The 23,127-nt window shown below is 41.5% G+C and overlaps 2 protein-coding genes across 2 annotated transcripts; both read left to right on the top strand.

The window, feature by feature from the left end:
* The first annotated feature begins 8,595 nt into the window (after nucleotides 1–8,595).
* Nucleotides 8,596–8,988, top strand: LOC137287753 (uncharacterized). The gene has a single exon (XM_067820143.1). It carries the CDS (start codon nucleotides 8,596–8,598, stop codon nucleotides 8,986–8,988), a length of 393 nt encoding a protein of 130 aa, XP_067676244.1.
* A 5,533-nt stretch (nucleotides 8,989–14,521) lies between these two features.
* Nucleotides 14,522–22,910, top strand: LOC137286525 (baculoviral IAP repeat-containing protein 7-B-like). Its single transcript, XM_067818440.1, has 6 exons — nucleotides 14,522–14,901; nucleotides 17,548–18,783; nucleotides 19,174–19,349; nucleotides 20,058–20,127; nucleotides 20,567–20,632; nucleotides 21,242–22,910. The coding sequence occupies exons 2-6, from the start codon at nucleotides 17,568–17,570 to the stop codon at nucleotides 21,433–21,435; spliced, it is 1,722 nt and encodes a 573-aa protein (XP_067674541.1). The 5' UTR covers nucleotides 14,522–14,901; nucleotides 17,548–17,567; the 3' UTR covers nucleotides 21,436–22,910.
* Nucleotides 22,911–23,127: the final 217 nt, after the last annotated feature.

Here is a 23,127-nt window from a genome sequence, read left to right as displayed (position 1 = left end):
ATGTATTCAATATCATTGATTTCAAACATTAATTTATTTATTTTTTATATACAATTAGGACCATGGCCATTATCATCCTGGGGGAAAAATGGACCGTGAGCTGGACCCTGGAGGGAGGGACGAAGAGCCACTACCACGAAGCTGACAGAGGACCATAAAGGCAAGTAGACATCAATTAACATCAGTTATTTCAAACATTAAATTTCTCATTATCTTAGCTCTCAGCACCATGGACATCATCATCCTGGGGGCAGAAATGGACCATGAATGAAGTCCCCCAGAGGCAGTGACGACTGCCGAGAAGAACTCCAGGGACAGAAGTGGACCCAGGAGGGAGGGAGGGAGGGAGGACGAGTGACACGAAGCCGACAGAGGACCAGGGAGGCAAGTGTTTCCATCATTTCATATTAACCATGACGTCATGTGCCCGTTACAACATGCATTTCAGGATACAAATTTTTAAATAATTTTGTATACATGTATATACATACTTTTGGCATTCATTACCTATGTATTAATATCAATGATTTCAAACATGAATTTATTCTTTATATATACAATTAGGACCATACACAACATCATCCTGGGGGAAAAAATGGACCGTGAGGTGGACCCAGGATGGAGGGACGAAGAGCCACTGCCACGAAGCTGACAGAGGACCATAAAGGCAAGTAGACATCAATTAACATCGGTTATATTAAACATTAAAATTCTCATTATCTTTGCTCTCAGCACCATGGACATCATCATCCTGGGGGCAGAAAAGGACCATGAAGTCCCCCAGAGGCAGTGACGACTGCCGAGAAGAACTCCATGGACGGAAGTGGACGAAGCTGACAGAGAACCATAAAGGCAAGTAGACATCAATTAACATCGGTTATTTCAAACATTAAACTTCTCATTATCTTTGCTCTCAGCACCATGGACATCATCATCCTGGGTTCAGAAATGGACCATGAAGTCCCCCAGAGGCAGTGACGACTGCCGAGAAGAACTCCAGGGACGGAAGTGGACGAAGATGACAGAGAACCATAAAGGCAAGTAGACATCAATTAACATCGGTTATTTCAAACATTAAACTTCTCATTATCTTTGCTCTCAGCACCATGGACATCATCATCCTGGGGGCAGAAATGAACCATGAAGTCCCCCAGAGGCAGTGACGACTGCCGAGAAGAAGTCCATGGACAGAAGTGGACCCAGGAGGGAGGGAGGGAGGGAGGACGAGTGCCACGAAGCCGACAGAGGACCAGGGAGGCAAGTGTTTCAATCTTTTCATGTTCACCATGACGTCATGTGCCTGTTACAACATGCATTTCAGGATACAAATTTGTCCATAATTCTGAATACATGTATATACATGTTTTTGGCATGCATTACCTATGTAATCAATATCAATGATTTCAAACATGAATTTATTCTTTATATATACAATTAGGACCATGGACATCATCATCCTGGGGGCAAAAATGGACCGTGAATTGGACCCAGGAGGGAGGGACGAAGGACCACTGCCACGAAGCTGACAGAGGACCATAAAGGCAAGTAGACATCAATTAACATCGGTTATTTCAAACATTAAACTTCTCATTATCTTTGCTCTCAGCACCATGGACATCATCATCCTGGGGGCAGAAAAGGACCATGAAGTCCCCCAGAGGCAGTGACGACTGCCGAGAAGAACTCCATGGACGGAAGTGGACGAAGCTGACAGAGGACCACAAAGGCAAGTAGGCATCAATTAACATCAGTTATTTCAAACATTAAACGTTTCATTATCTTTGCTCTCAGCACCATGGACATCATCATCCTGGGGGCAGAAATGGACCATGAAGTCCCCCAGAAGCAGTGACGACTGCCGAGAAGAACTCCATGGACAGAAGTGGACCCAGGAGGGAGGGAGGGAGGACGAGTGCCACGAAGCCGACAGAGGACCAGGGAGGCAAGTGTTTCAATCTTTTCATGTTCACCATGACGTCATGTGCTCGTTACAACATGCTTTTCAGGATACAACTTTTTCCATAATTCTGTATACATGTATATACATGCTTTTGGCATTCATTGCCTATGTAATCAATATCAATGATTTCAAACATGAATTTATTCTTTATATATACAATAGGACCATGGACATCATCATCCTGGGGGAAAATGTGGACCGTGAATTGGACCCAGGAGGTAGGGACGAAGGACCACTGCCACGAAGCTGACAGAGGACCATAAAGGCAAGTAGACATCATTTAACATCGGTTATTTCAAACATTAAACTTCTCATTATCTTTGCTCTCAGCACCATGGACATCATCATCCTGGGGGCAGAAATGGACCATGAAGTCCCCCAGAGGCAGTGACGACTGCCGAGAAGAACTCCATGGACGGAAGTGGACGAAGCTGACAGAGGACCACAAAGGCAAGTACACATCAAGTAACATCAGTTATTTTAAACACTAAGCTTTTCATTATCTTCGTGGCACCCGTGGCGAGCCACCTCCTCGTGGTGGGTGCTGGGTAACGCCAAGAGCTCGCCGACATCCCCGTAGTCGTCCCGGGGGCATATTTGGTCCACCAGCCCGTTTGCCGTGGGTTGCAGCCCTGTGTCGGCGGAGGAGGGGATCCTGGTGGTTGAGGGCAATAGGAGCTTGCAACCGTGTTCCTGTTGCTCAATACACCACTTCGGCCCTGACTTCGCCTAGACGGGTGGTCGAATAGGCCCGGTTCGACCAATCGGCTGGTCATGCCAAGCCCTGTGCATGGGGCATTATTATATTTATCAATGCACATATATCATTTGGAATCGTTGTAAATTTGGACTTGGCTTTATAATCTAAAACATTTTGAATTTGAAGTATGTTGTTCTGTAATTTGCCTAGAGTCCTATGCCAGAAGGCGGTGGCTCATGGGCCAATCTGGTAGAATTATTAATCTCTTAATTCTTCTGCTGGAGTATATCATCCGGGTATCCTTGGTGCTGCAAGCTGGAGGCCCGCTTGCTTTAGCATTGTCCTTGTGATACTCCGAGGTGGGTGGGGAGCTCGGATGATGAACCATATGACACCAATCATGGCTTATGAAATACCCCCCAAAAAAACCAAACGTCCACTTGAAATTGATCCCGTTGATACTTCTCATAGACCGTCTCTATCGATTGAGTATTGGCCACGTTTCCTCGTTATTGAGACTCCGGACAAGACACCATTGAAGTTGAACCCTTCCGCAGTATCTAAGGCCATTCAAGGTATTGCTGGGGATGTTAAGAACATTAGACGCTTGCGTTCGGGTGCATTGCTAATAGAGTGTGGCAAGAAACATCTGATGAACATTGAATCTTTTGTGGGCATTCCGGTCACGGTCTCTGCTCACAAGACCTTGAACACAAGTAAAGGTATCGTCAGAGATCGTGATCGGTTGTTTGCTGACATGTCCGAGCTTGATATAGCATGCGAAATGAAGGATCAAGGTGTGCTGTATGTGAAGCGCTTTTCCACCCGAAAAAACAATGAAACAATCCAAACAAATACCTATCTGTTTTCTTTTTCATTGCCGAATGCTCCCAAATCAGTACAGTCGGGTTACTGCAATATCCAAGTTGAAACCTACATCCCCAACCCGCTCAGGTGTTTTAAATGTCAGAAATATGAACACGGTGTATCTACCTGCACATTGTCTGTTGTGTGTGCTCACTGTGGTGAGAAGACACAGACAACAGAAGATTGTGACAGTGACTTTAAAAAATGCACTAACTGCTCTGGCGACCATTCATCTTCGTCAAAACAGTGTCCAATATTGAAAGAGTAAATGGCGATTAACAAAATAAAGTTCACCCAAAATATCTCTTTTTCTGAGGCAAAGAAACTGGTGAAGAGATCTGACCTTCTAGAAAGTTATGCTACAGTTTGACCATTTTCCTACTATATTAAAAGCTGTAACTCCATCTGATGTTCCTCCATCATCAAGGCGGAATTTTACAAAGGCTAACTGGACTTTATATGAAACACTGTGTGCTGAAAAACTTAAACCCGAACTTTTTATTGACGTTCCTGATGCTATTAAATGTTTTACTGATGAACTGAATTCCATAGCTGATGAGTGTATACCAAATTCCTCTGTAGTTCCACACATAAGAAAACCATGGTTCAACGATGAGTGCAAACAAGCTAGGAAGGCAAGGAAAAAGGCAGAACATTATTTTCGTCGCCATCCTATGGTACATAATTTAGATAAATTTAAAATTTTAAATGCTAAAGCGCGGCGTACTTTTAAACAAAACAAACGCCAATCTTGGCAAAATTATGTGTCCAAAATAAATTCTCGGACACCCATGTCCAAGGTATGGAACATGGTCCAGAAAATCAAAGGTAAAGGTACTAAATCTACTGTCCATCATCTCAAACATGGAGATCAATTGCTTACTGATAAATCAGATATTGCTAATAAGCTAGGTGAAACCCTTGCTAAACACTCTTCCTCTTCAAATTATGTACCAAAATTCCAGCAATATCAAAAACAAGAAGAAAAGAAAACTATTAATTTCAATTCCGATAATGGGGAAGATTATAATGAAACGTTTTCTATTCATGAACTCCATACTGCTCTTGATCAAGCTCATGACACTGCTACTGGAGCTGATAACATACATTATCAACTCCTGAAGCACTTACCAGAATCCTGCCTAGAAACTCTTCTCAATATTTTTGATGATATTTGGACATCGGGTAACTTTCCTCCCTCATGGCGTGACGCCATAGTAGTACCCATACCTAAACCTGGACGTGATCATACGGATCCATCCAATTATCGTCCGATTTCATTAACTAGCTGTGTTTGCAAGACCATGGAACGCATGATAAATAATCGACTAGTTTGGTACTTGGAAACAAATAACCTTATAACTGATATACAGTGTGGTTTCCGTAAAAACAGAAGTACTGTCGATCACTTAGTGCGTTTAGAATCATTTGTTAAAAATGCACTAATTAATAAACAACATGCTGTGTCTATCTTTTTTGATCTAGAAAAAGCATATGACACAACCTGGAAATATGGTATTTTAAGAGACCTACATGACTACGGCTTGCGAGGTCGTTTACCTCGATTTATAGCAATTTTTTTAAATGACAGACAGTTTCAAGTTCGAGTGGGTTCTACCCTGTCTGATCATTACAATCAGGATCAGGGTGTTCCACAAGGCAGTATTTTGTCTGTCACACTTTTTAGCATAAAGATAAACAGTTTATCAAAAGTTTTAAACGATTCAATTGATGGATCGTTATTTGTGGATGATTTTAATATTTCTTGTCGTGGGAAAACTATGCATACTATTGAACGACAACTGCAGTTGTGCTTAAACAAAATAAATAAATGGTGTCTTGAAAACGGCTTTAAATTTTCTAAATCCAAAACTAACTGTATACATTTTTGCAGAAAATATAAACCACATAAGGACCCTGAACTATCTCTAGATGGCACTCCCATCAAAGTTGTAAAGGAGGCCAAGTTCTTGGGCCTAATCTTTGACTCCCATTTAACATTTCTGCCTCATATCAAGTCCCTTAAAACTAAATGCTTGAAGGCTCTTGACTTGTTGAAAGTTGTTTCCAGCTCAAAGTGGGGAGGGGATCAAGCAACCCTCTTACACCTGTATCGATCACTCATACGTTCGAAACTCGATTATGGTTCCATCGTATATGGTGGAGCCTGCAACAGCAACCTTAAACTTCTTGATTCTGTCCACCATCAAGGCTTAAGACTTTGCCTTGGGTCTTTCAGAACTTCACCTATTGATAGCTCTACGTTGAGGCCGATGAACCATCTCTTACTCAACGTCGTATAAAATTGTCTTTACAATACATTACTAAATTATATTCTAATGAATCTAACCCTGCCTATAACTGTGTGTTCAATCCCCTTTATGAGGATTTGTATAACAAAAAGTCTTCTCTTGTTCCACCTCTTGGGCACAGAATTAAACCATTTATTTCTTCTGCCGGTATTGAGTTGGAAAGTGTATCGCCTTCCCATCTTCTTTCTTCTCCTCCTTGGCAGTTGGTTAGGCCACAAGTTGACCTAACATTAACATTTTTTAAAAAATCAGAAACAAATGACTTACAATATAAACAAGAATATCATCAATTAAAGCATAAATATAGCAATTACAAACCCTTATTTACAGATGGGTCCAAGGACGGTGGCACAGTGGCTTGTGCCACTGTCATTGGATCCAGAACAATATCTTCTAGATTACCAGATAATAGTTCTATTTTTACAGCTGAAGCTAACGCCATATTAACAGCTCTCAAATATATTCAAAGACACCCGAAACGTAAACAATATATAATCTATTCCGATTCTCTTTCTTGCCTTCAGGCTATTAAAAATATTTCTTGCAAACATCCACTTTTAATAGAAATTATTGAATTGTATAATGATCTTGCTACTGGCCAATACGACATCGTCTTTTGTTGGTTACCCAGCCATGTAGGCATTTCTGGTAACACACTGGCTGACCTTGCTGCTAAAGCAGCACTCAACAAATCTGTGACACCACTTCTTATTCCTTATAGTGATTACAAAGCCACCATTAGATCTTATATCCGTGATCTGATGCAAAAGAAGTGGGACACCCAAGTGGGTATCAATAAATTACATGAGACAAAATCTTACATTGGTTATACCCACTTGGGTTGTCAGTCCAGATTTGAAGAGGTTATTTTGCGACGATGTCGTGTTGGCCACACTAGATACACTCATGCGTACCTGTTAAAAGGTGAAGATCCTCCATTTTGTATCCCTTGTGATGAGAGAGTCACGGTCAAGCATATTCTGCTTGACTGTGTTGAATTCTCCATCACAAGGGACAAGTATTTTACAGTTAAAACAATTAAGGACCTTTTTACCAGCCTTAATTCTCATTTCATTATAGGTTTTTTAAAAGAAATTGATTTTTTGGTTGAATTTTTAATAATATGTTTCTGTAAATAGATGTATTTTAATGACTGGTAGTTTGAATTAGTAACTTGAATTGTTGGTGGCTGTACCCTCAAAGGGGGTTGAAGTATTGTAAAATTATTGTCCTCCTGAGAGGGTACGTAAGTCCACAAACATACAAGGTAAATTCTAAATTTCCACGTTTTTAATGGTAGTGTAAGTGTATTTTTATTGTATGGCTAGATTTCCGAAATTGCTGACGGCTGAGGGGATGATGTAAATCCAGCTAGGGTCCATGCAGGTAGCAAAAGTACTGTAAGTCCCCATGGTCCCAAGTATGGTGATCTACCTTCAGTTGTTGGCAATCTATAGCCCGGTTTTATATTGTATTGTCCTCTATAGATAAATTGTTTTAGGCATAGCTACTAGTTTTACATTCATTTCTGTGATGTTCTAGTTGTTTTACTGTCCTTCGTCGACTGATTGTTATAATACTCATATATTCCATTTTAATGTTCCGTTCCCGTCACGATATGGCTGAAATATTGCCGATGTGACATTAAATTTTAACTCACTCACTCTATCTATCTGGCATGAAACAATTCCATGCCCCATGCTACTAGTATCTCCAAGTCAGGCCTACCATACAAACGGTGAACAAAATCTTAAAACTGAACTTATAGACACCAAAACAGAAAACAGATTTTAAAGTTTAAAATAAACAAGACCCTGCAGTGGAAAACTGATCGATTGAAATGGACACAAAAGTAACTTCACCCTCAACCTACACCTACAACTACAACTACACCTACACCTACACCTACACCTACACCTACACCTACACCTACACTTTCACCTACACCTACACCTACTACACTACCTATAACTACAACCACAACTACACCTTCACCTACAACTACACCTACACCTACACCTACACCTACACCTACACCTACACCTACACCTACACCTACACCTACACCTACACCTACACCTACTACACTACCTATAACTACAACCACAACTACACCTTCACCTACAACTAGAACTACACCTACAACTACAACTACACCTTCAAATACAACCACAACTACAGCTACAACTACACCTTTACCTAACCTACATCTACACTGACAACTACACCAACAACTAAAACTAAAGCTACACCTTCAATTTCACATTAACCTTCACCTACTCTTACAACTACAACTACACCTACAATTACACCTTCTACTACACCTACACCTACACCTACACTCTCACATTCACCTACAACTACACCTACAACTAGATCTACATCTACATCTACACCTGCACCTGCACCTGCACCTGCACCTGCACCTGCACCTATAACTTCACCTTCACGTACAACTACAACTACAACTACACTACACTACACGACACCTTCACCTACAACTACACCTACAACCACAGTAGGCCTGCACCTCCGCATCAGTGTGGCTTACTCTGACGTGGCCATAGAAAAGAACTCTCACTGACGTCAAACAAAATGGTTTACAAAAATCAATCGTAATAATCGTAAATATCATTAATGATTCACGTCACGATGTGGTTGAAATATTGCCGATGTGACGTTAAATATTAACTAACTCACTAAAGTTCGGTCGGAAGTAAAACAGAGTAAATGAAACTTTGAATTGTTCACGTGTAATGTATATCTGCAGATTTAAGGATCCCATTGAGATCCATCCTGGCGACGAACTGTGGACGCGGTGTGAGTTCGAGTCTTCCAAGAAGTCAACGACAACAATACATGGCGACGCGACGTCCAACGAAATGCGCTACAGCTTCATCACCTACTACCCTCGACAAAACGCCAGGAGATTATTCTTCAACAGTTTCCTGAGTATTCATTACTGTATGCTTGACATGCAGGACACATATGAAGGTTGTCCTTGGAAGGCAGCATTGTCGTTAACTGATCCCAAACTTCTGAGCCTGTATTTCCTCATCGACCAAAACTGTAACCTGTTCGAGAAGTGTTCGCCCTCATGTTACAACGCCATTCAGACGGCAAAGCAGCACAAGTCTTTGCAGGTGTAGGTATATCAGCTGTCGGTTTGATTTGACAAAAGACTTTGAAATCCTAAAAGTACGTTTAGATAGTAAAACCATTCTGTACGACAGTCTTAGTCTGACAAAAAATATAAATGAAAATATTTGAAGCCTCGTCCATAAATTCATTGTACTTATTATAAGCGTTTCAATTAATGTGTAATGTATCTTGCCATGTTCCATTGTCCATTACATGTATTTTTCCATGTAACTGTCGGTAGAGGGCTTTAATCAGTTGAAAAATATGTGCCCAATCCCTTTCAATGCTAAATAAAACAAACAAACAAACAAACAAGACTTCTTCATTTTCATCAGCTGAGACTGAAATCTACACTTGGAGCACAATCTAGACTTGCCACATAATCTGGACTTGCCACATAATCTGGACTTGCCACATAATCTAGACTTGCCACATAATCTAGACTTGCCTCATAATCTAGACTTGCCACATAATCTAGAGTTCCATGTGATTTCTTGGTTGTATTTTTTCAGGGTCTGCATGACAGACTATTATGTTTGTTATTCGACCAGTTCAAGGGGCGGTAGGGTAGCCTAGTGGTTAAAGCGTTCGCATGTCACCCCGAAAACCCGGTTCGATTCACCCCATGAGTACAAGGTGTGAAGCCCAGTCATATTGCTGGAATATTGTTAAAAGCGGCGTAAAACTAAACCCACTCAATCTCATCTCCAGAGAGAAGTGCCTAACTCGTTGTCTTTGTTTCCAGATGTCATCCAGTGCTCTGGCCATGTCTTTTGACTTTCTCTGAAATTTTAACTGTGTGCAGTTATATCATATCATTTATGTCATCAGGAACATGCATTACATGTTAGCTTCAAAATATGTCATTAAACGACGATGGAATTATTATTTTATTTAAGAGTAAATTATGGTACTAGTTTTAAGGTTTCTAACTAACTGAGTCACAAGAAAGCGGAATATAAAGGGTAAATAGAACCTCACTCACTCACTTTCTTACTCGGACACTCACTCACTCCCCCAATCTTATTCGTAAGGACCAGCCACCCGTGAAGGTCCCGGGGTAGAAAAGGCCTTCAAGAAACCTTGCTTGCCATCAAAGGCGACTCTGCCTGTCGTAAGAGGAGACTAAGGAGATCGGGTGGTCAGACTCGCTGACGTGGTTGACACGTCATCGGTTCCAAATTGCGCAGATCGATGCTCATGCTGTTGATCACTGGATTGTATGTTTTAGAGTCGATTATTTACAGACTGCCGCCATAAAGCTGGAATATTGCTGAGTGCGACGTAAAACTAAACTCACTCACTCAAAGGACCAGCGCGTTTAGTGTCCAGTGGCCTTTGTAAACAGTACAACAAACGTCAGCAGGTTTTACTTTACGAGTAGTGAAGTCACTCAACAAAATTATTTCGTGCATTTGGCTTCTTACTATGGTCCAATAAATATTTCTATTCTATTTGTTGTGTATTTATTCATGCATATGACAGCAACCCATATTATGAGAAACCCTAATCAGTGGCAGTCCCCACACCCTTCGCCATGAGACAAACACTCTGATAGGGGATGCACTTTTGACCTCGCCAGAATATACAGACAGTCCAGACAAATGTCCACAAAGGGACTGGGACACGAATAGTCTTAGAACACGGATGACCACTGCAGTAGGAACGCAGAGGATTGCTGATCAGGTACTACTGATCTGGTGGTATAAACCTAAAGTGTGCTTCTCACTATATATAAGGTCATCTCTTGTTTTCCCAGAATAACCGCATTTGACGTTTTTGTTTTAGAGGGACATGGTTTACTTTTCATTATTAAGACCGCTTCCCAGGGTTTACTTTTCCTAACTTCATATGAACATCAACATTCAAATGATAGATGACTGTTTGAAATCAATTGAAAAACCACACCTTCTCACCAATCCCTCCCCCTCCGGTTTTACATTGTCTACCAAAAACCTCGGAGGCGTGTTTTCTCCCATACGTATAACCTTTTCAGGATCATGGTTAGGAATGTAAAATATGTTAGTAGTATGTATATCTAGAATTATTGTGAACCTGAGCGCCAAAGCTACTTCTGTAACTTGCTCCGGAATAAAGCTATTGTGGACCCACAGACGGACATGTGTCGTACATAGAGAGGACGAGACGTATCCCCTAGAAAAGGACATTTTACGGCGGATACTTGAGTGAGCCTTGTAACACGTAGATGTCCCTTGCGTGAGATATATTTGATATGTTGCACAAAGTAAACAGGAAATGTACTGTATGTTACAAAATCAAATGACGAATGGTCAGACTTCTCCATATTGTAGAGTATCCAGCTTACATGTAATCTCATACCTGCTGCCTTACGGGGCTCTGAGGAACTCTTTTCAATTGCAAGTTGAGCACAGTCAGCTGGAGATATTTTATGCCCGTTTCATTAGGTTAAAGTATGTTTGAAACTTCAAATTGTGCTTGTTTTGTTTGTTTCTTTTCTTTTTCTTTTCTTTTCTTATTGTCTCCGTTTGCTATTTGTCATTCTTTTTATGTCATCATTCTTATGTTTTAAGTGAAAAAAAACCACTGCCCCTGGAGGATTTATGAACTTTATACCCCTTTTATTCGTGCTGTGGCTCCTGCGTTTTACACACCGGGTTCGTATTTAAATTTCCATTACAAAAAACAAAACGAAAATATAAATTTAAGTAAAACAATACGTAACGTTAGGAAAATGAGAACGATTACCACTAGAAAGAAACACAAGAAAACGTATCATTCATCTGATTAAATAGTAAACATAATCTAGTGCTCACGTGCACAACCAGTGACATACAACTTAACATACCCTGTAACTCACATGCATTTAAACAAATATAACAACATTATCAGAAGGTAGTCGTCATCACCTTCAGTAGACATAAAGTATATTCACAAAGAGAGTGACATTATTACTGAATGGATAGGATATAACATAAGTCATTGAGTTGATGATATATGTTGGGTAGAGATAAACAACAATGTTTTACTGAATTTTCAAGACAGCCCATCTAAACTTAGAGTCATACACATAACAGTGTTATATTTCCAGTCAAACGGATTCGAACTGATACATGCTACTTTGTGTGTTCTCTGTGTTTTTTACGCCGCATTCAACATTTCATTTCTAATATTAAATTGGAAATATTCATAATTTATCATGGAATTACTACAAAAGTTTTCTGAGAAATGCCATGGGTGTACCCAGGACAGAAATGAAGAGTAGGCACAACTGGACGTGATATCATTTAAACAATGACAAAATAGCTTTCAGCAAAAGTCATTATTCTATTTGTTAATGAAATGTTATGTACCAGCTGGTTTACTTTTTATCAAAATGTATAAAACTTTCCAAGCATTTTCTTATGTAATCTGTCAGTATACCGTTACTTATATAGAAATCCTGCAGACTAGTGCTAGTAATAGACCAATAATAATTGTTTAATGTAGTGTTGGATTTGCTGAATAAACATTAAATGCTAGGATGCTTACTTCTGATCACTTTATATAAAACATAATTTAAACAAATATGTGGACCAATAAGAAAAGAAACTTATGTTATGTACAGTCTTAAATGAAATCCACGTGTCTAAATCCACGTGTCTAAATCCACGTGTCTTGTCTTCCGAGCAGCTCAATGGCATGGTGTGTGTGTTCACTGGCATGTCTCTAAGGACATTGATAGCTGCATCCATGACTTCCATATCAAGATCAAGATGGTTTATTGCACATAGGGCCTCTGGCCGGTATACATAGTGTTATAATGACAGCCAGCATATTGACATTGCAAAGCGTGAAAAGCATCACAGCATTGTGAAATTAGTTAGCAGGCGAAATGAGACTCTGCCTTAACGACAATGAATGTATTAGAAACAGAGCTAGTTTAACATGGACAGATTCGTCTTTTGGTGATAGAATTCATATAAGTGATTCCCTTGTAGAGTGAGGCAGGTATTTCTGTGGAATGTACTCCTTTCTTAACTCTGTATAAGCATCATATATAAACAACAGATGATATTCATTCTCGATATTCGCCATACAGACCGGACAAGATCTTAGATGTTTGGCCAGAGACTTGTTACGGCCAGTATTGATCATTATATCTGTTAAGCCATGTCTAAATCTAATAATTGTATTTCTAAGTTTCTTGATTGTAATGTTTGTCAAATATGTCTCAGGTTCTATCAACGTTTTAAAGGATCTATATACATCAAATCTAGAACTTAGATTAAGGGTATTCATCCAATTCTATAAACATATACACGTCTCTAACGGAATTCGTTCATAATTCGTTACCGACCCCTTGGAAAATCCACACATACCCGCAATCCATAAGAAAATAACAGATGTCTTACATTTGATGCCCATGGTACACAACCAATATTATCTAGATACAGTAACATGTTATAAGACATTTTGGGTAGACGCTGTTCATGCATTTTCAGTATTTTGAACCAATATTTAATACAACGAAGATGAGAGTTTGTGTATAGTGGGTATCTTCCACTTTCCCCATATACCATATAGTTTTTTGTTGTAATATTGACATTAAGGAACTTCTTACATGCTAGCAGATGTATTTTTTCAATCTGTTCGAAAGTCTGGAAACCCCATATTTCTGTCCTATACAAAAGCATTGGTTGAATCTGTGCATCGAAAAGTTTAAAAAAAACATCTTTGGCGTTATTGGCGCTAATAGATAGAGTGATGACAGTAAATATACTAGAGCCTTTTTCGCTTTTGCCGCTAAGGCAACGGCAGTTTTACCCATATTCAATGTATAATTAAAAAGTATTCCAAGATATTTGTATTCAGGAACTATTTGCATTGAAATGCCGTTATAGTACCATTTTTCGCCATAAGCGATATGCCCTCCCCTTCTTATTACAACAATATTTGACTTGTCTAGATTGACGTCTAATTTCCATACTTTCGAGTAGTTCTCCAAAATGTCTAGTTGGTTCTGTAAACCTACCACTGTGTCTGATACTAATATCACGTCGTCGGCAAACAGCAGCATTAAAATCTCCAACATATCAGGGTATAGTTGTACTCCATGTTTCCCTTCAGTACAAATTAAAAGGCTTTCTATCGTTGTCTAAGCATCCATGACATACTCACCACCCTGGACTGAAGGTACTTCTTGATCCTACTCATTGTACTGAAGGATCTCTCACTTGATGTTGATGTCACAGACATGTGGTGGTGAAATGCCCAAACATTATGTGTAGGCACGTGTTTAAAATGCCTAATGGCGATTACGCTACTGAATGTATAAAAAAAAACTTTTGGTCCCATTGCACATTTAGGGTGTACACTTAAAACGCATAATATATACATTCACTGATCATAATTTTACAAGAGTAATTTCCCATAAACTCAGGTTTTCGACGGGCTTTACAGTTCCTCATCTGAGCATGTCAAACACGTGGAAGTCCAAGAACTGGTTTCTGTAGGGGAAAGCGATGTGTCTAAAAATAACGACCAATCCATCTCTTTGGCCTGTGTCGGCTCTTGTGTTTTGCTGGATGAGAGACGGGATGACTGTTTGTTAAAACATCTGCAGCGCAAACAGGACATGGTATAGCTACATTCGTGCCCCACTCGTCTTAATCCCGGAGAAGCCGAATTTCGATTTCTTGGAGGGCTTGTTGTGACGAATGCATGATTACAGCTCATTATATTCGTAACTACTCGCCCGTTTCCGTAATCTCCGGGAAAACCACGAGTTGGTCACGAATGGCTATAAATAACCCTAATAACCCGGCGCATTGAATGCTGGGTATACTTGGAATTCCCCGGCTATGAATAACAATGATGGTGTAATTTCGATATTTGAGCGAGAAGAGAGATTGCCATACGTTCCAGTAAGTGGGATATCATCCAAACAATCAGGCCGCCAGGTGAGCACATTAAGCTAAAGTATCCACAACTTAATATATCTTCATGCTACAGTGATGTGTTGTATCAGCGCTAAGTCTACTGTACCTTAATTCGTGTAAACAGAGATTTCATTGCAGTGATCATGTCATTTAAACATCCAGTTTGAATATTTAATCTGTAAGTACAACTGTATATTACAGTCAGGTTGGAAAAAACAGACTGATTTTGTATCGTTCTTGTTTCAAGCTCCCTAGAGGCGACCTGACTGCTTGGGATGCCTAGTACATTCCAACTTCCACGTCCTGCCAGACCTCGACTATATATGTTAGCATCCCCGTGTTGACGTACCCTGACTGGTACCCTGGTAACACCTTGCCGGTTATGCTTGTCGTTGTATAAGCATCACCGCGTTCACAGGACTAGTACCCTGTCATGATGCACACCCCGACGATCACACCTGTCGTTTTATAAGCATCACCACCCTCACCTGACTGGTACCCTGTCATGATGCACCCCGACGACCACACCTGTCGTTTTATAAGCATCACCACCCTCACCTGACTGGTACCCTGCCAAGATGCACACCCTGCCGACCACACCTGTCATTCTATAAGCATCACCGCATTCACATGACTGGTACTTTGTCAAGATGCACACCCTGCCGACCACGCCTGTCATTGTATAAACATCACCGCATTCACAGGACTGGTACCCTGCCAAGATGCACAGACTGTCGACCACACCTGTCGTTGTATCGGCATCACCGCGTTCGCAGGACTGGTACCCTGTCAAGGTGCATACCCCGACGACCACGCCGGTCGTTGTATAAACATCACCACCTTCACCTGACTGGTACCCTGTCAAGATGCACACCCTGCCGACCACGCCTGTCGTTGTATAAGCATCACCGCATTCACATGACTGGTACTTTGTCAAGATGCACACCCCGACGACCACACCTGTCGTTGTATAAGCATCACCGCGTTCACAGGACTGGTACCCTGTCATGATGCACACCTCGACGACCACGCCGGTCGTTGTATAAGCATCACCACCTTCACCTGACTGGTACCCTGTCAAGATGCACACCCTGCCGACCACGCCTGTCGTTGTATAAACATCACCGCATTCACAGGACTGGTACCCTGTCAAGGTGCATACCCCGACGACCACGCCGGTCGTTGTATAAGCATCACCACCTTCACCTGACTGGTACCCTGTCAAGATGCACACCCTGCCGACCACGCCTGTCATTGTATAAACATCACCGCGTTCGCAGGACTGGTACCCTGTCAAGGTGCATACCCCGACGACCACGCCGGTCGTTGTATAAACATCACCACCTTCACCTGACTGGTACCCTGCCAAGATGCACACCCTGCCGACCACGCCTGTCATTGTATAAACATCACCGCATTCACAGGACTGGTACCCTGCCAAGATGCACAGACTGTCGACCACACCTGTCGTTGTATCGGCATCACCGCGTTCGCAGGACTGGTACCCTGCCAAGATGCACACCCTGCCGACCACGCCTGTCATTGTATAAACATCACCGCATTAACAGGACTGGTTCCCTGCCAAGATGCACAGACTGTCGACCACACCTGTCGTTGTATCGGCATCACCGCGTTCACAGGACTGGTACCCTACCAGCTTGTCCCGGGAGATGTTTGGGTACTCCTTGCTATGGACAACTGGAAACTGTCATCACACCCAAATAGAAGAAACTGAAAAAAACACCCCAAAGCTTTAGGTTAAAAAACACGCTTTGACTTTTAAGGAAATTTATGGGCTTACAGTTGCTGTGGGTAAAACCGGTTTTAAAAACTCTAGTTATACAGATTTTTATGCTTATTGAAACATTTTAACAGCTGTTTATAGATCCAGTCTATATATCAGTTTATAGATGAGTCTATTTTCAGCGATTCGTCGTACATACACGACTTTTCCTAACTTTTTCAAAATGCCCAATGGGAAGCACGAGCTGTCAGATATTTTATGCAGCGGAAGCATCAACAATGAACAGAACATATTGGTTTTAATGATCACACAATCAAAATCCTTCTGAAGCGATCATGTACAGATATTACGAGCTGTGGTAAATTTGGTAACCATGAAGATGCCTTGTACGAAAAAGACGAAACACCAGATAGGTTTTTTTTCTGTTTTGCTTTGGGTTTTTTGTTTTCACCTTCTTGTTTTATTTGTTAAATAAATGAAGATCTGAAGGAGGCGAGACAAGGATTTGTGCGAAAGTGGTCTTTTCTAAACTGCAGGAGCCATAGATTGATGTCACTTTCCTATCATTGCACATGCGTAATCATTTGCACCTGGTCCTGACCACGCGTATTTTTGATTCTAGTGTATATTAACACACGTGAGTAAATGCGTTTACATGACACATGACACACGTATGTATAATTTGCTCGTGTGTATTCATACATGGGTGTGCAAACAGATGCATGTGAATGGGTCTTATTAAGTTACTATACCCAGAAATGTAATATGTCATGTAAACGGGCAATAATGTGCACAGTCAGCTTGTGATGCATTTATTCAATAAAATGTAGAACTCAAATTAGTGACTTTCTGTAGCTAATTATACTACACAAACATAAATGCTGATTCTCACGAATTAATTTCTTTATATATTTCTTCTTCAGAGACTTAAGGTTGCGGCACGATGGCTGAAAGTGGACAAAGGATAGGACGACGTGTTCGACATGTGAAAAAGAATGCTGAAACATTATACATAGATGCGTGCAGGCCGAACGTCTTTGAGACAACGGATTTTGTTGTTATAAATGTTATGCCTAGCGAGATTTTGACTCATTCGTGTTCATCTAAAGGAAAACCACACATTGAAATGTCTGGTTCCACTGAACGTTGTGGTTCTGAATCTACCTTGGACCCGCTTTCGTCATGGCACAGACCAGAACACGCAACATCCCGCAGACACAGAAGAAAGAAAATACTTTTGGAACAAAGTAAAACTTTTTTCGAGGACCTCTACGAATCTGCAAGATGTATTTCTATGAAGACACGCCCTTTTTGGTTAGATTACCACAGTGATGGGTTCATGACATCTCAACTGACAGTAAATATGCTTCACTCTTCCACACCCCACATCCAGCCAGGTCCACACAAAGCCATGCACGATGCACCCTCTGGTGTGGATAGGCTGGACCTGAGCCGTGAACTCTTGAGGTATGGAACTTTCCACACCTGGACCAACCCGTCTGCTTGGCCAAATAGATTAGCAGCGGCTGGGTTCTACTACCGTAACCAAGGAGACGAAGTCGTCTGCTTCAGCTGCGGTTGCACGTGTAGTGGCTGGCAGCCGGGGATGGAACCTATGGTCGTCCACAAGAGACAGTCCCCGTCTTGCAGGTTCGTCAATGGAACGGCTGGGAATATCCCGGTCATAGCAAGCAATGAAGCCATCAACCACTTGATCCAGGTCAGCAGAAATGAATCACCCCACACAAGTCCACATACTGCCGACACACCCCATACCGCGGGCACAGCAGTCACAGCACAGCAGTCGCATCCACAACGCCCACAAACAAACACAGTAGCTAATTCGGCGAGATTTCTTTCTTTATCTCCACCTTCCAGACGACCAGACTCAACTGCTGGTCCACAGTCACTTGCACCTGCCCAAATACCAGTTCCAGGTACACCAGCAATGACAGCGCCAATAACTCAGATCCCGACACCAACACTACAGACTACTCAACAAAATGAAACAGGCCATGACAGTAATATGGGTATAAGCACTGACCGACCCAAGAATCCCACTTATGCTGTCACCTCCGCCAGGATCAAGTCCTACGTAGCTTGGCCGCATTCATGTCCGACGCCCGTCGACCTTGCCGAAGCAGGTTTCTTTTACACTGGTATGTATCCTCTCAAAACAGAACTTGCTCTGTATTCCGATCTTCTGCTAATGAAGATAACTGACCGATAAAGATTCGCATAAGATTTGATCTTATACATGTTCTACTTTGGTCTCATGTATGTTCTACTTTGGTCTTATCTACGAGACGACAAGCGGGACCAAGTGGTCAGGTTCGCTTGATGTATGTAATTGTCGCCTCGATTGATGCGTGTCATCGTATTCTATTTGCGCGGATAGATGCTCATGATGTTGATCACATGTCTGTCTGATACAGATTCCATACCTTACAAACCGCCGCCATGCAGATGGGAACGCTGTTGGAAACGGCCTTTAAGTGCAAACAAATATATAGCGATAAGTTTGCACAATTTCTCGATGGTGTTCACAGGTCAGGGAGACAGCGTTCGGTGTTTCTTCTGTGGAATAGGTCTTCGGAATTGGGACAGCGGCGACAATGCTTGGGTGGAGCACGCCCGCTGGTCTCCCCAGTGTGTGTACCTGGTCCAGCACCAGGGGCGGGACTTCGCGGACCTTGTGCTGAGTCTGTCATCAGGTGGCAATCAGGTAGTGCAGTAGGAGATTTAGAGTGAGTGCGTGAGTTGAGGTTAGCGCCGCTGTTAGCAATGTTCCAGCACGGTAGGGGACACTATAAATAGGGTTCACACGCTGAACCCATTTGAAGAATCGAACCCGTGTATACCGCGAGACGATCAAACACGCCAATCACTGCAAGAAGGCTTGCTACCAGGGATGTCACGTTTCACCGATGCACTGGTGCTTCGTCGCGAGCTTTGCTTTATACGATACATGTGATTTTAAAACGATTTGAGTTTTTCTTACATTACTGTTTTGAGTCTTAACACATTTGTCTCTTGTATTTATTACAAAAAACAGCAAACACGACTTGTTGAGAATGAGTGATCGGTACTTGGCAGGTGACTTGTTGTCCTTTGTCTATTAACCTCTACCTATGACAGAAATGACTTGGATTATTTGTCAAGAGTTTGGTTTCAACATCAGATAACTTCCCATCAAGGTAATGGCTGGTAAAAACTATATCGCGAAACGTATCGTACCGTGACCCCAGTATCGAGATACGTATCAGATGGTGAGGCACCTGTATCGTGACACCCCTACTTGCTACCGCCCCCATGTTTGAATACTTACGCGCAAGTATATATGTATATTCTCATGTCAAGTTAAAGATACAAACAGAAGATTCAGTGGTTTGGTTTATCTGAAAGATACCTGTCATCACTCGTTCTGTTATAGGTTGAATACAGCCAGGTGCAGGACATTCTACGGGACATGCGCCCCAAAGCCGTCTTCGTGCCACAGAAAGGTACAGATACAATGAATTGGTTCCAAAACCACAGCCACAACAAAACCCTATTGTTGACCAATTGCTACATGTTGATGACCATTATTAAAATGTCTACATTATGCAGTACGCTTTTTAAATCACTAGATGTACAACCTTGCACATTGTTCTTTCTGCTTATGACCCAGGTTAGAATTGGTCGGTCTTTAATAACCTATGCTTATCGCAAGAGGCGGCGATCGGGATAGTCTCCTTCTGTGGCAAGCATGGATTGCTGAAGGCCTATTCTATCCCGGGTCTACAAAGCGATGGGTTATGGTTGTTGGAAGTACCTGCACTGTCTCGTGTCATCTATAGCATGACAGTATATTTAGTAAAGGCGTCATCACAGCTAATTATATATAAATTACGTCTAACTGGTTTCCTGCAGGGTGTTAGTTTGTATGTATGTGTATTGTAGGGGCAGATGGCGTGGCACCAGCGCCTCAAGAAGCAGCAGGCAACGCATCGGATGATCAACACGAAGGTGAGTTTTATGCATGAAATACATTTGTGTGGCGCCTAAGATGCGAAGTGGTGCACAAAACGTATAGTTGATCCTGTGGGAGCCTGAGACTACAGGCTTGTGTTGTTGATCCTTTGGAAGGCTGAGACAAAAGGCTTGTGTTGTTGATCCAGATGGAGACTGAAACAAAAGGCTTGTGTTGTTGATCCTGTAGGAGATTGAGACAAAAGGCTTGTGTTGTTGATCCAGATGGAGACTGAGACAAAAGGCTTGTGTTGTTGATCCTGTAGGAGACTGAGACAAAAGGCTTGTGTTGTTAATCCTATGGGAGACTGAGACGACAGGCTTGTGTTGTTAATCCTATGGGAGACTGAGACTACAGACTTGTGTTGTTAATCCTATGGGAGACTGAGACTACAGACTTGCGTTGTTAATCCTATGGGAGACTGAGACTACAGGCTTGTGTTGTTAATCCTATGGGAGACTGAGACTACAGACATGCGTTGTTAATCCTATGGGAGACTGAGACTACAGGCTTGTGTTGTTAATCCTATGGGAGACTGAGACTACAGACTTGCGTTGTTGATGACTGTTAGGTGGAATACGACTATAAACTACATCGTGTTGCAGATGACTCTCTGCTGGAGGAGAACGAAAGGTTGAAGCAGCAGACGATGTGTAAAATATGCCTGGACAAGGAGGTCAGCATCGTCTTCCTGCCCTGCGGTCATCTCGTCTGCTGTGTGGAATGTGCCCCTGCTCTCAGGAAGTGCCCCATGTGCCGTGCAAACATCAGGGGCACCGTCAAAGCGTACATGAGTTAGAGACATGCCTTCCATGCTCTTTGACATTAAACATACTGTTGTGATAACCATAACATATACACTTTCACTGATAAATAATCAGGCAACAAAAAATACCATCCCAGTATTTCCTGTGTGTAGAATGATGCCTTTTGTATGGGTGTGCACACATTCTCATCATAATTATCCTACTACCAGTTTTGCAGATGAACATCAATATATCATGTCAACCTCATTCTTACGTAATTCCATATTTGGAAATATGTTTTTGGTAAGAAATCTATCAGCTATAGACCTCACAGCATATTGTTATTCATAAAATAATCATATGTCAATGCCACCACGTCACACTATATTCAGTATTTGATTAGAATGTGTCATCACCTAAAATATAATGTCAAGAGCCTGTCATAAGTTACTACGTCAGTTTTCCAAGACTTGTTCACTTGACCATAAGCTTTAACAATTCATCATTATAAGCCTCAAATAAAGCAAATTAACCATCAGTGTAGATATTTTTACCTTCGTCCTTTAACAAACTGATCACGACCCGTTGTCGACTAAACTGAGTCTCTGACATATTTTACAAAAATAATCATTCCTATATACAGTTAAAAGAAGACCAGAGACGTTTCCTGAAAATGTGATAATGTAGACTTGCCCCACATTTTAGACTTGCATGAGTTTCTTATGGTACATTTGTTTCGGGGTCTCTATGACAGACTAAACCACTTATATCTGTTCTTTGTACATACCTTCGTGGAATTGTTCCTAATTCAATAACGCCCGCAATCCTAACTCTGTGTCACCCTGCCTATGTGGAAATGAGACTACCACTGTTGTCTCAGGCTAATATTTTTCAATTTGATGTTTATGTATTACTATGAAATATGTACAGAGGAGCACAGAATCTTCATTCTCTTCCCACAGAGGTTACTTGTCATATCTTCCTACGAACCTCTGTTCTAATACGGCCATATTTCGCGGTTCTCATAAAATCCCCTAGCGGCAAAAAATGGCAGCAGATTTATCTCCCATTTTTTCTGTCCAATCAGAACACGTATTACATCGATCTAGTTTCAACTTGACGCATGTAAGCAATGTGGAGAAACAAATACGACATGACTGGGTTCTGTCTAGAAGAAACATTTGAGTATCGCGTTCGGGAAGAGGTTCTAGTGTTCAGGATGCATCCGGAAATTACCGAGATCTTGCGAACGATCACTTTTGAAACAAGGTTGCTGATTGCACAACTAAATCTGATTGCCTCCAATCACGATTCTTGAACACTCGCACCATGAAAGGGTCGTATTAGAACAGAGGTTAGGTAGGAAGATATGACATGTGACCTCTGTGGGAAAAGAATGCAGAATCCTATGCTATGTCAAACCATGTTTTAAAGCTTCTGCTAATGCTTACAACAGCAGCATGACATTTTCGTTTTTGCATCAATTGCTTGATTGTCCTCATAATGAATGCAATGATCCAAAGATTTTTGCCTTTGTCAGTTATATATATATATATATATATAGAGAGAGAGAGAGAGAGAGAGAGATAGTGTGTGTGTGTGTGTGTGTGTATGTATGTGTGTGTGTGTAAAGCAATAAACCTTCAGTTGTTCAAATGCCAGTCAAACAGGTAGGAAAATAAAGCCTAAGATCACAGCTCCTCAGTGACGAAACACCTATAAGGATTCAGGTTAGGAATGGTTTT

Source organism: Haliotis asinina, chromosome 6 (assembly GCF_037392515.1).
Source record: "Haliotis asinina isolate JCU_RB_2024 chromosome 6, JCU_Hal_asi_v2, whole genome shotgun sequence".
Lineage (NCBI taxonomy): Eukaryota > Metazoa > Mollusca > Gastropoda > Lepetellida > Haliotidae > Haliotis > Haliotis asinina.
Note: the sequence above shows the minus strand (reverse complement) of the source record. Positions and strands in the feature narration are given on the sequence as shown.

Excerpts from the sequence above, each read along its gene's own strand:
- LOC137287753 (XM_067820143.1), top strand. The coding sequence starts at position 8,596 with ATGTATATCTGCAGATTTAAGGATCCCATTGAGATCCATCCTGGCGAC.
- LOC137286525 (XM_067818440.1), top strand. The coding sequence starts at position 17,568 with ATGGCTGAAAGTGGACAAAGGATAGGACGACGTGTTCGACATGTGAAA. Across the intron at positions 20,128-20,566 it reads CGTCTTCGTGCCACAGAAAG|GGGCAGATGGCGTGGCACCA; the intron begins GTACAGATACAA and ends TGTGTATTGTAG. Across the intron at positions 20,633-21,241 it reads ATCGGATGATCAACACGAAG|ATGACTCTCTGCTGGAGGAG; the intron begins GTGAGTTTTATG and ends ATCGTGTTGCAG.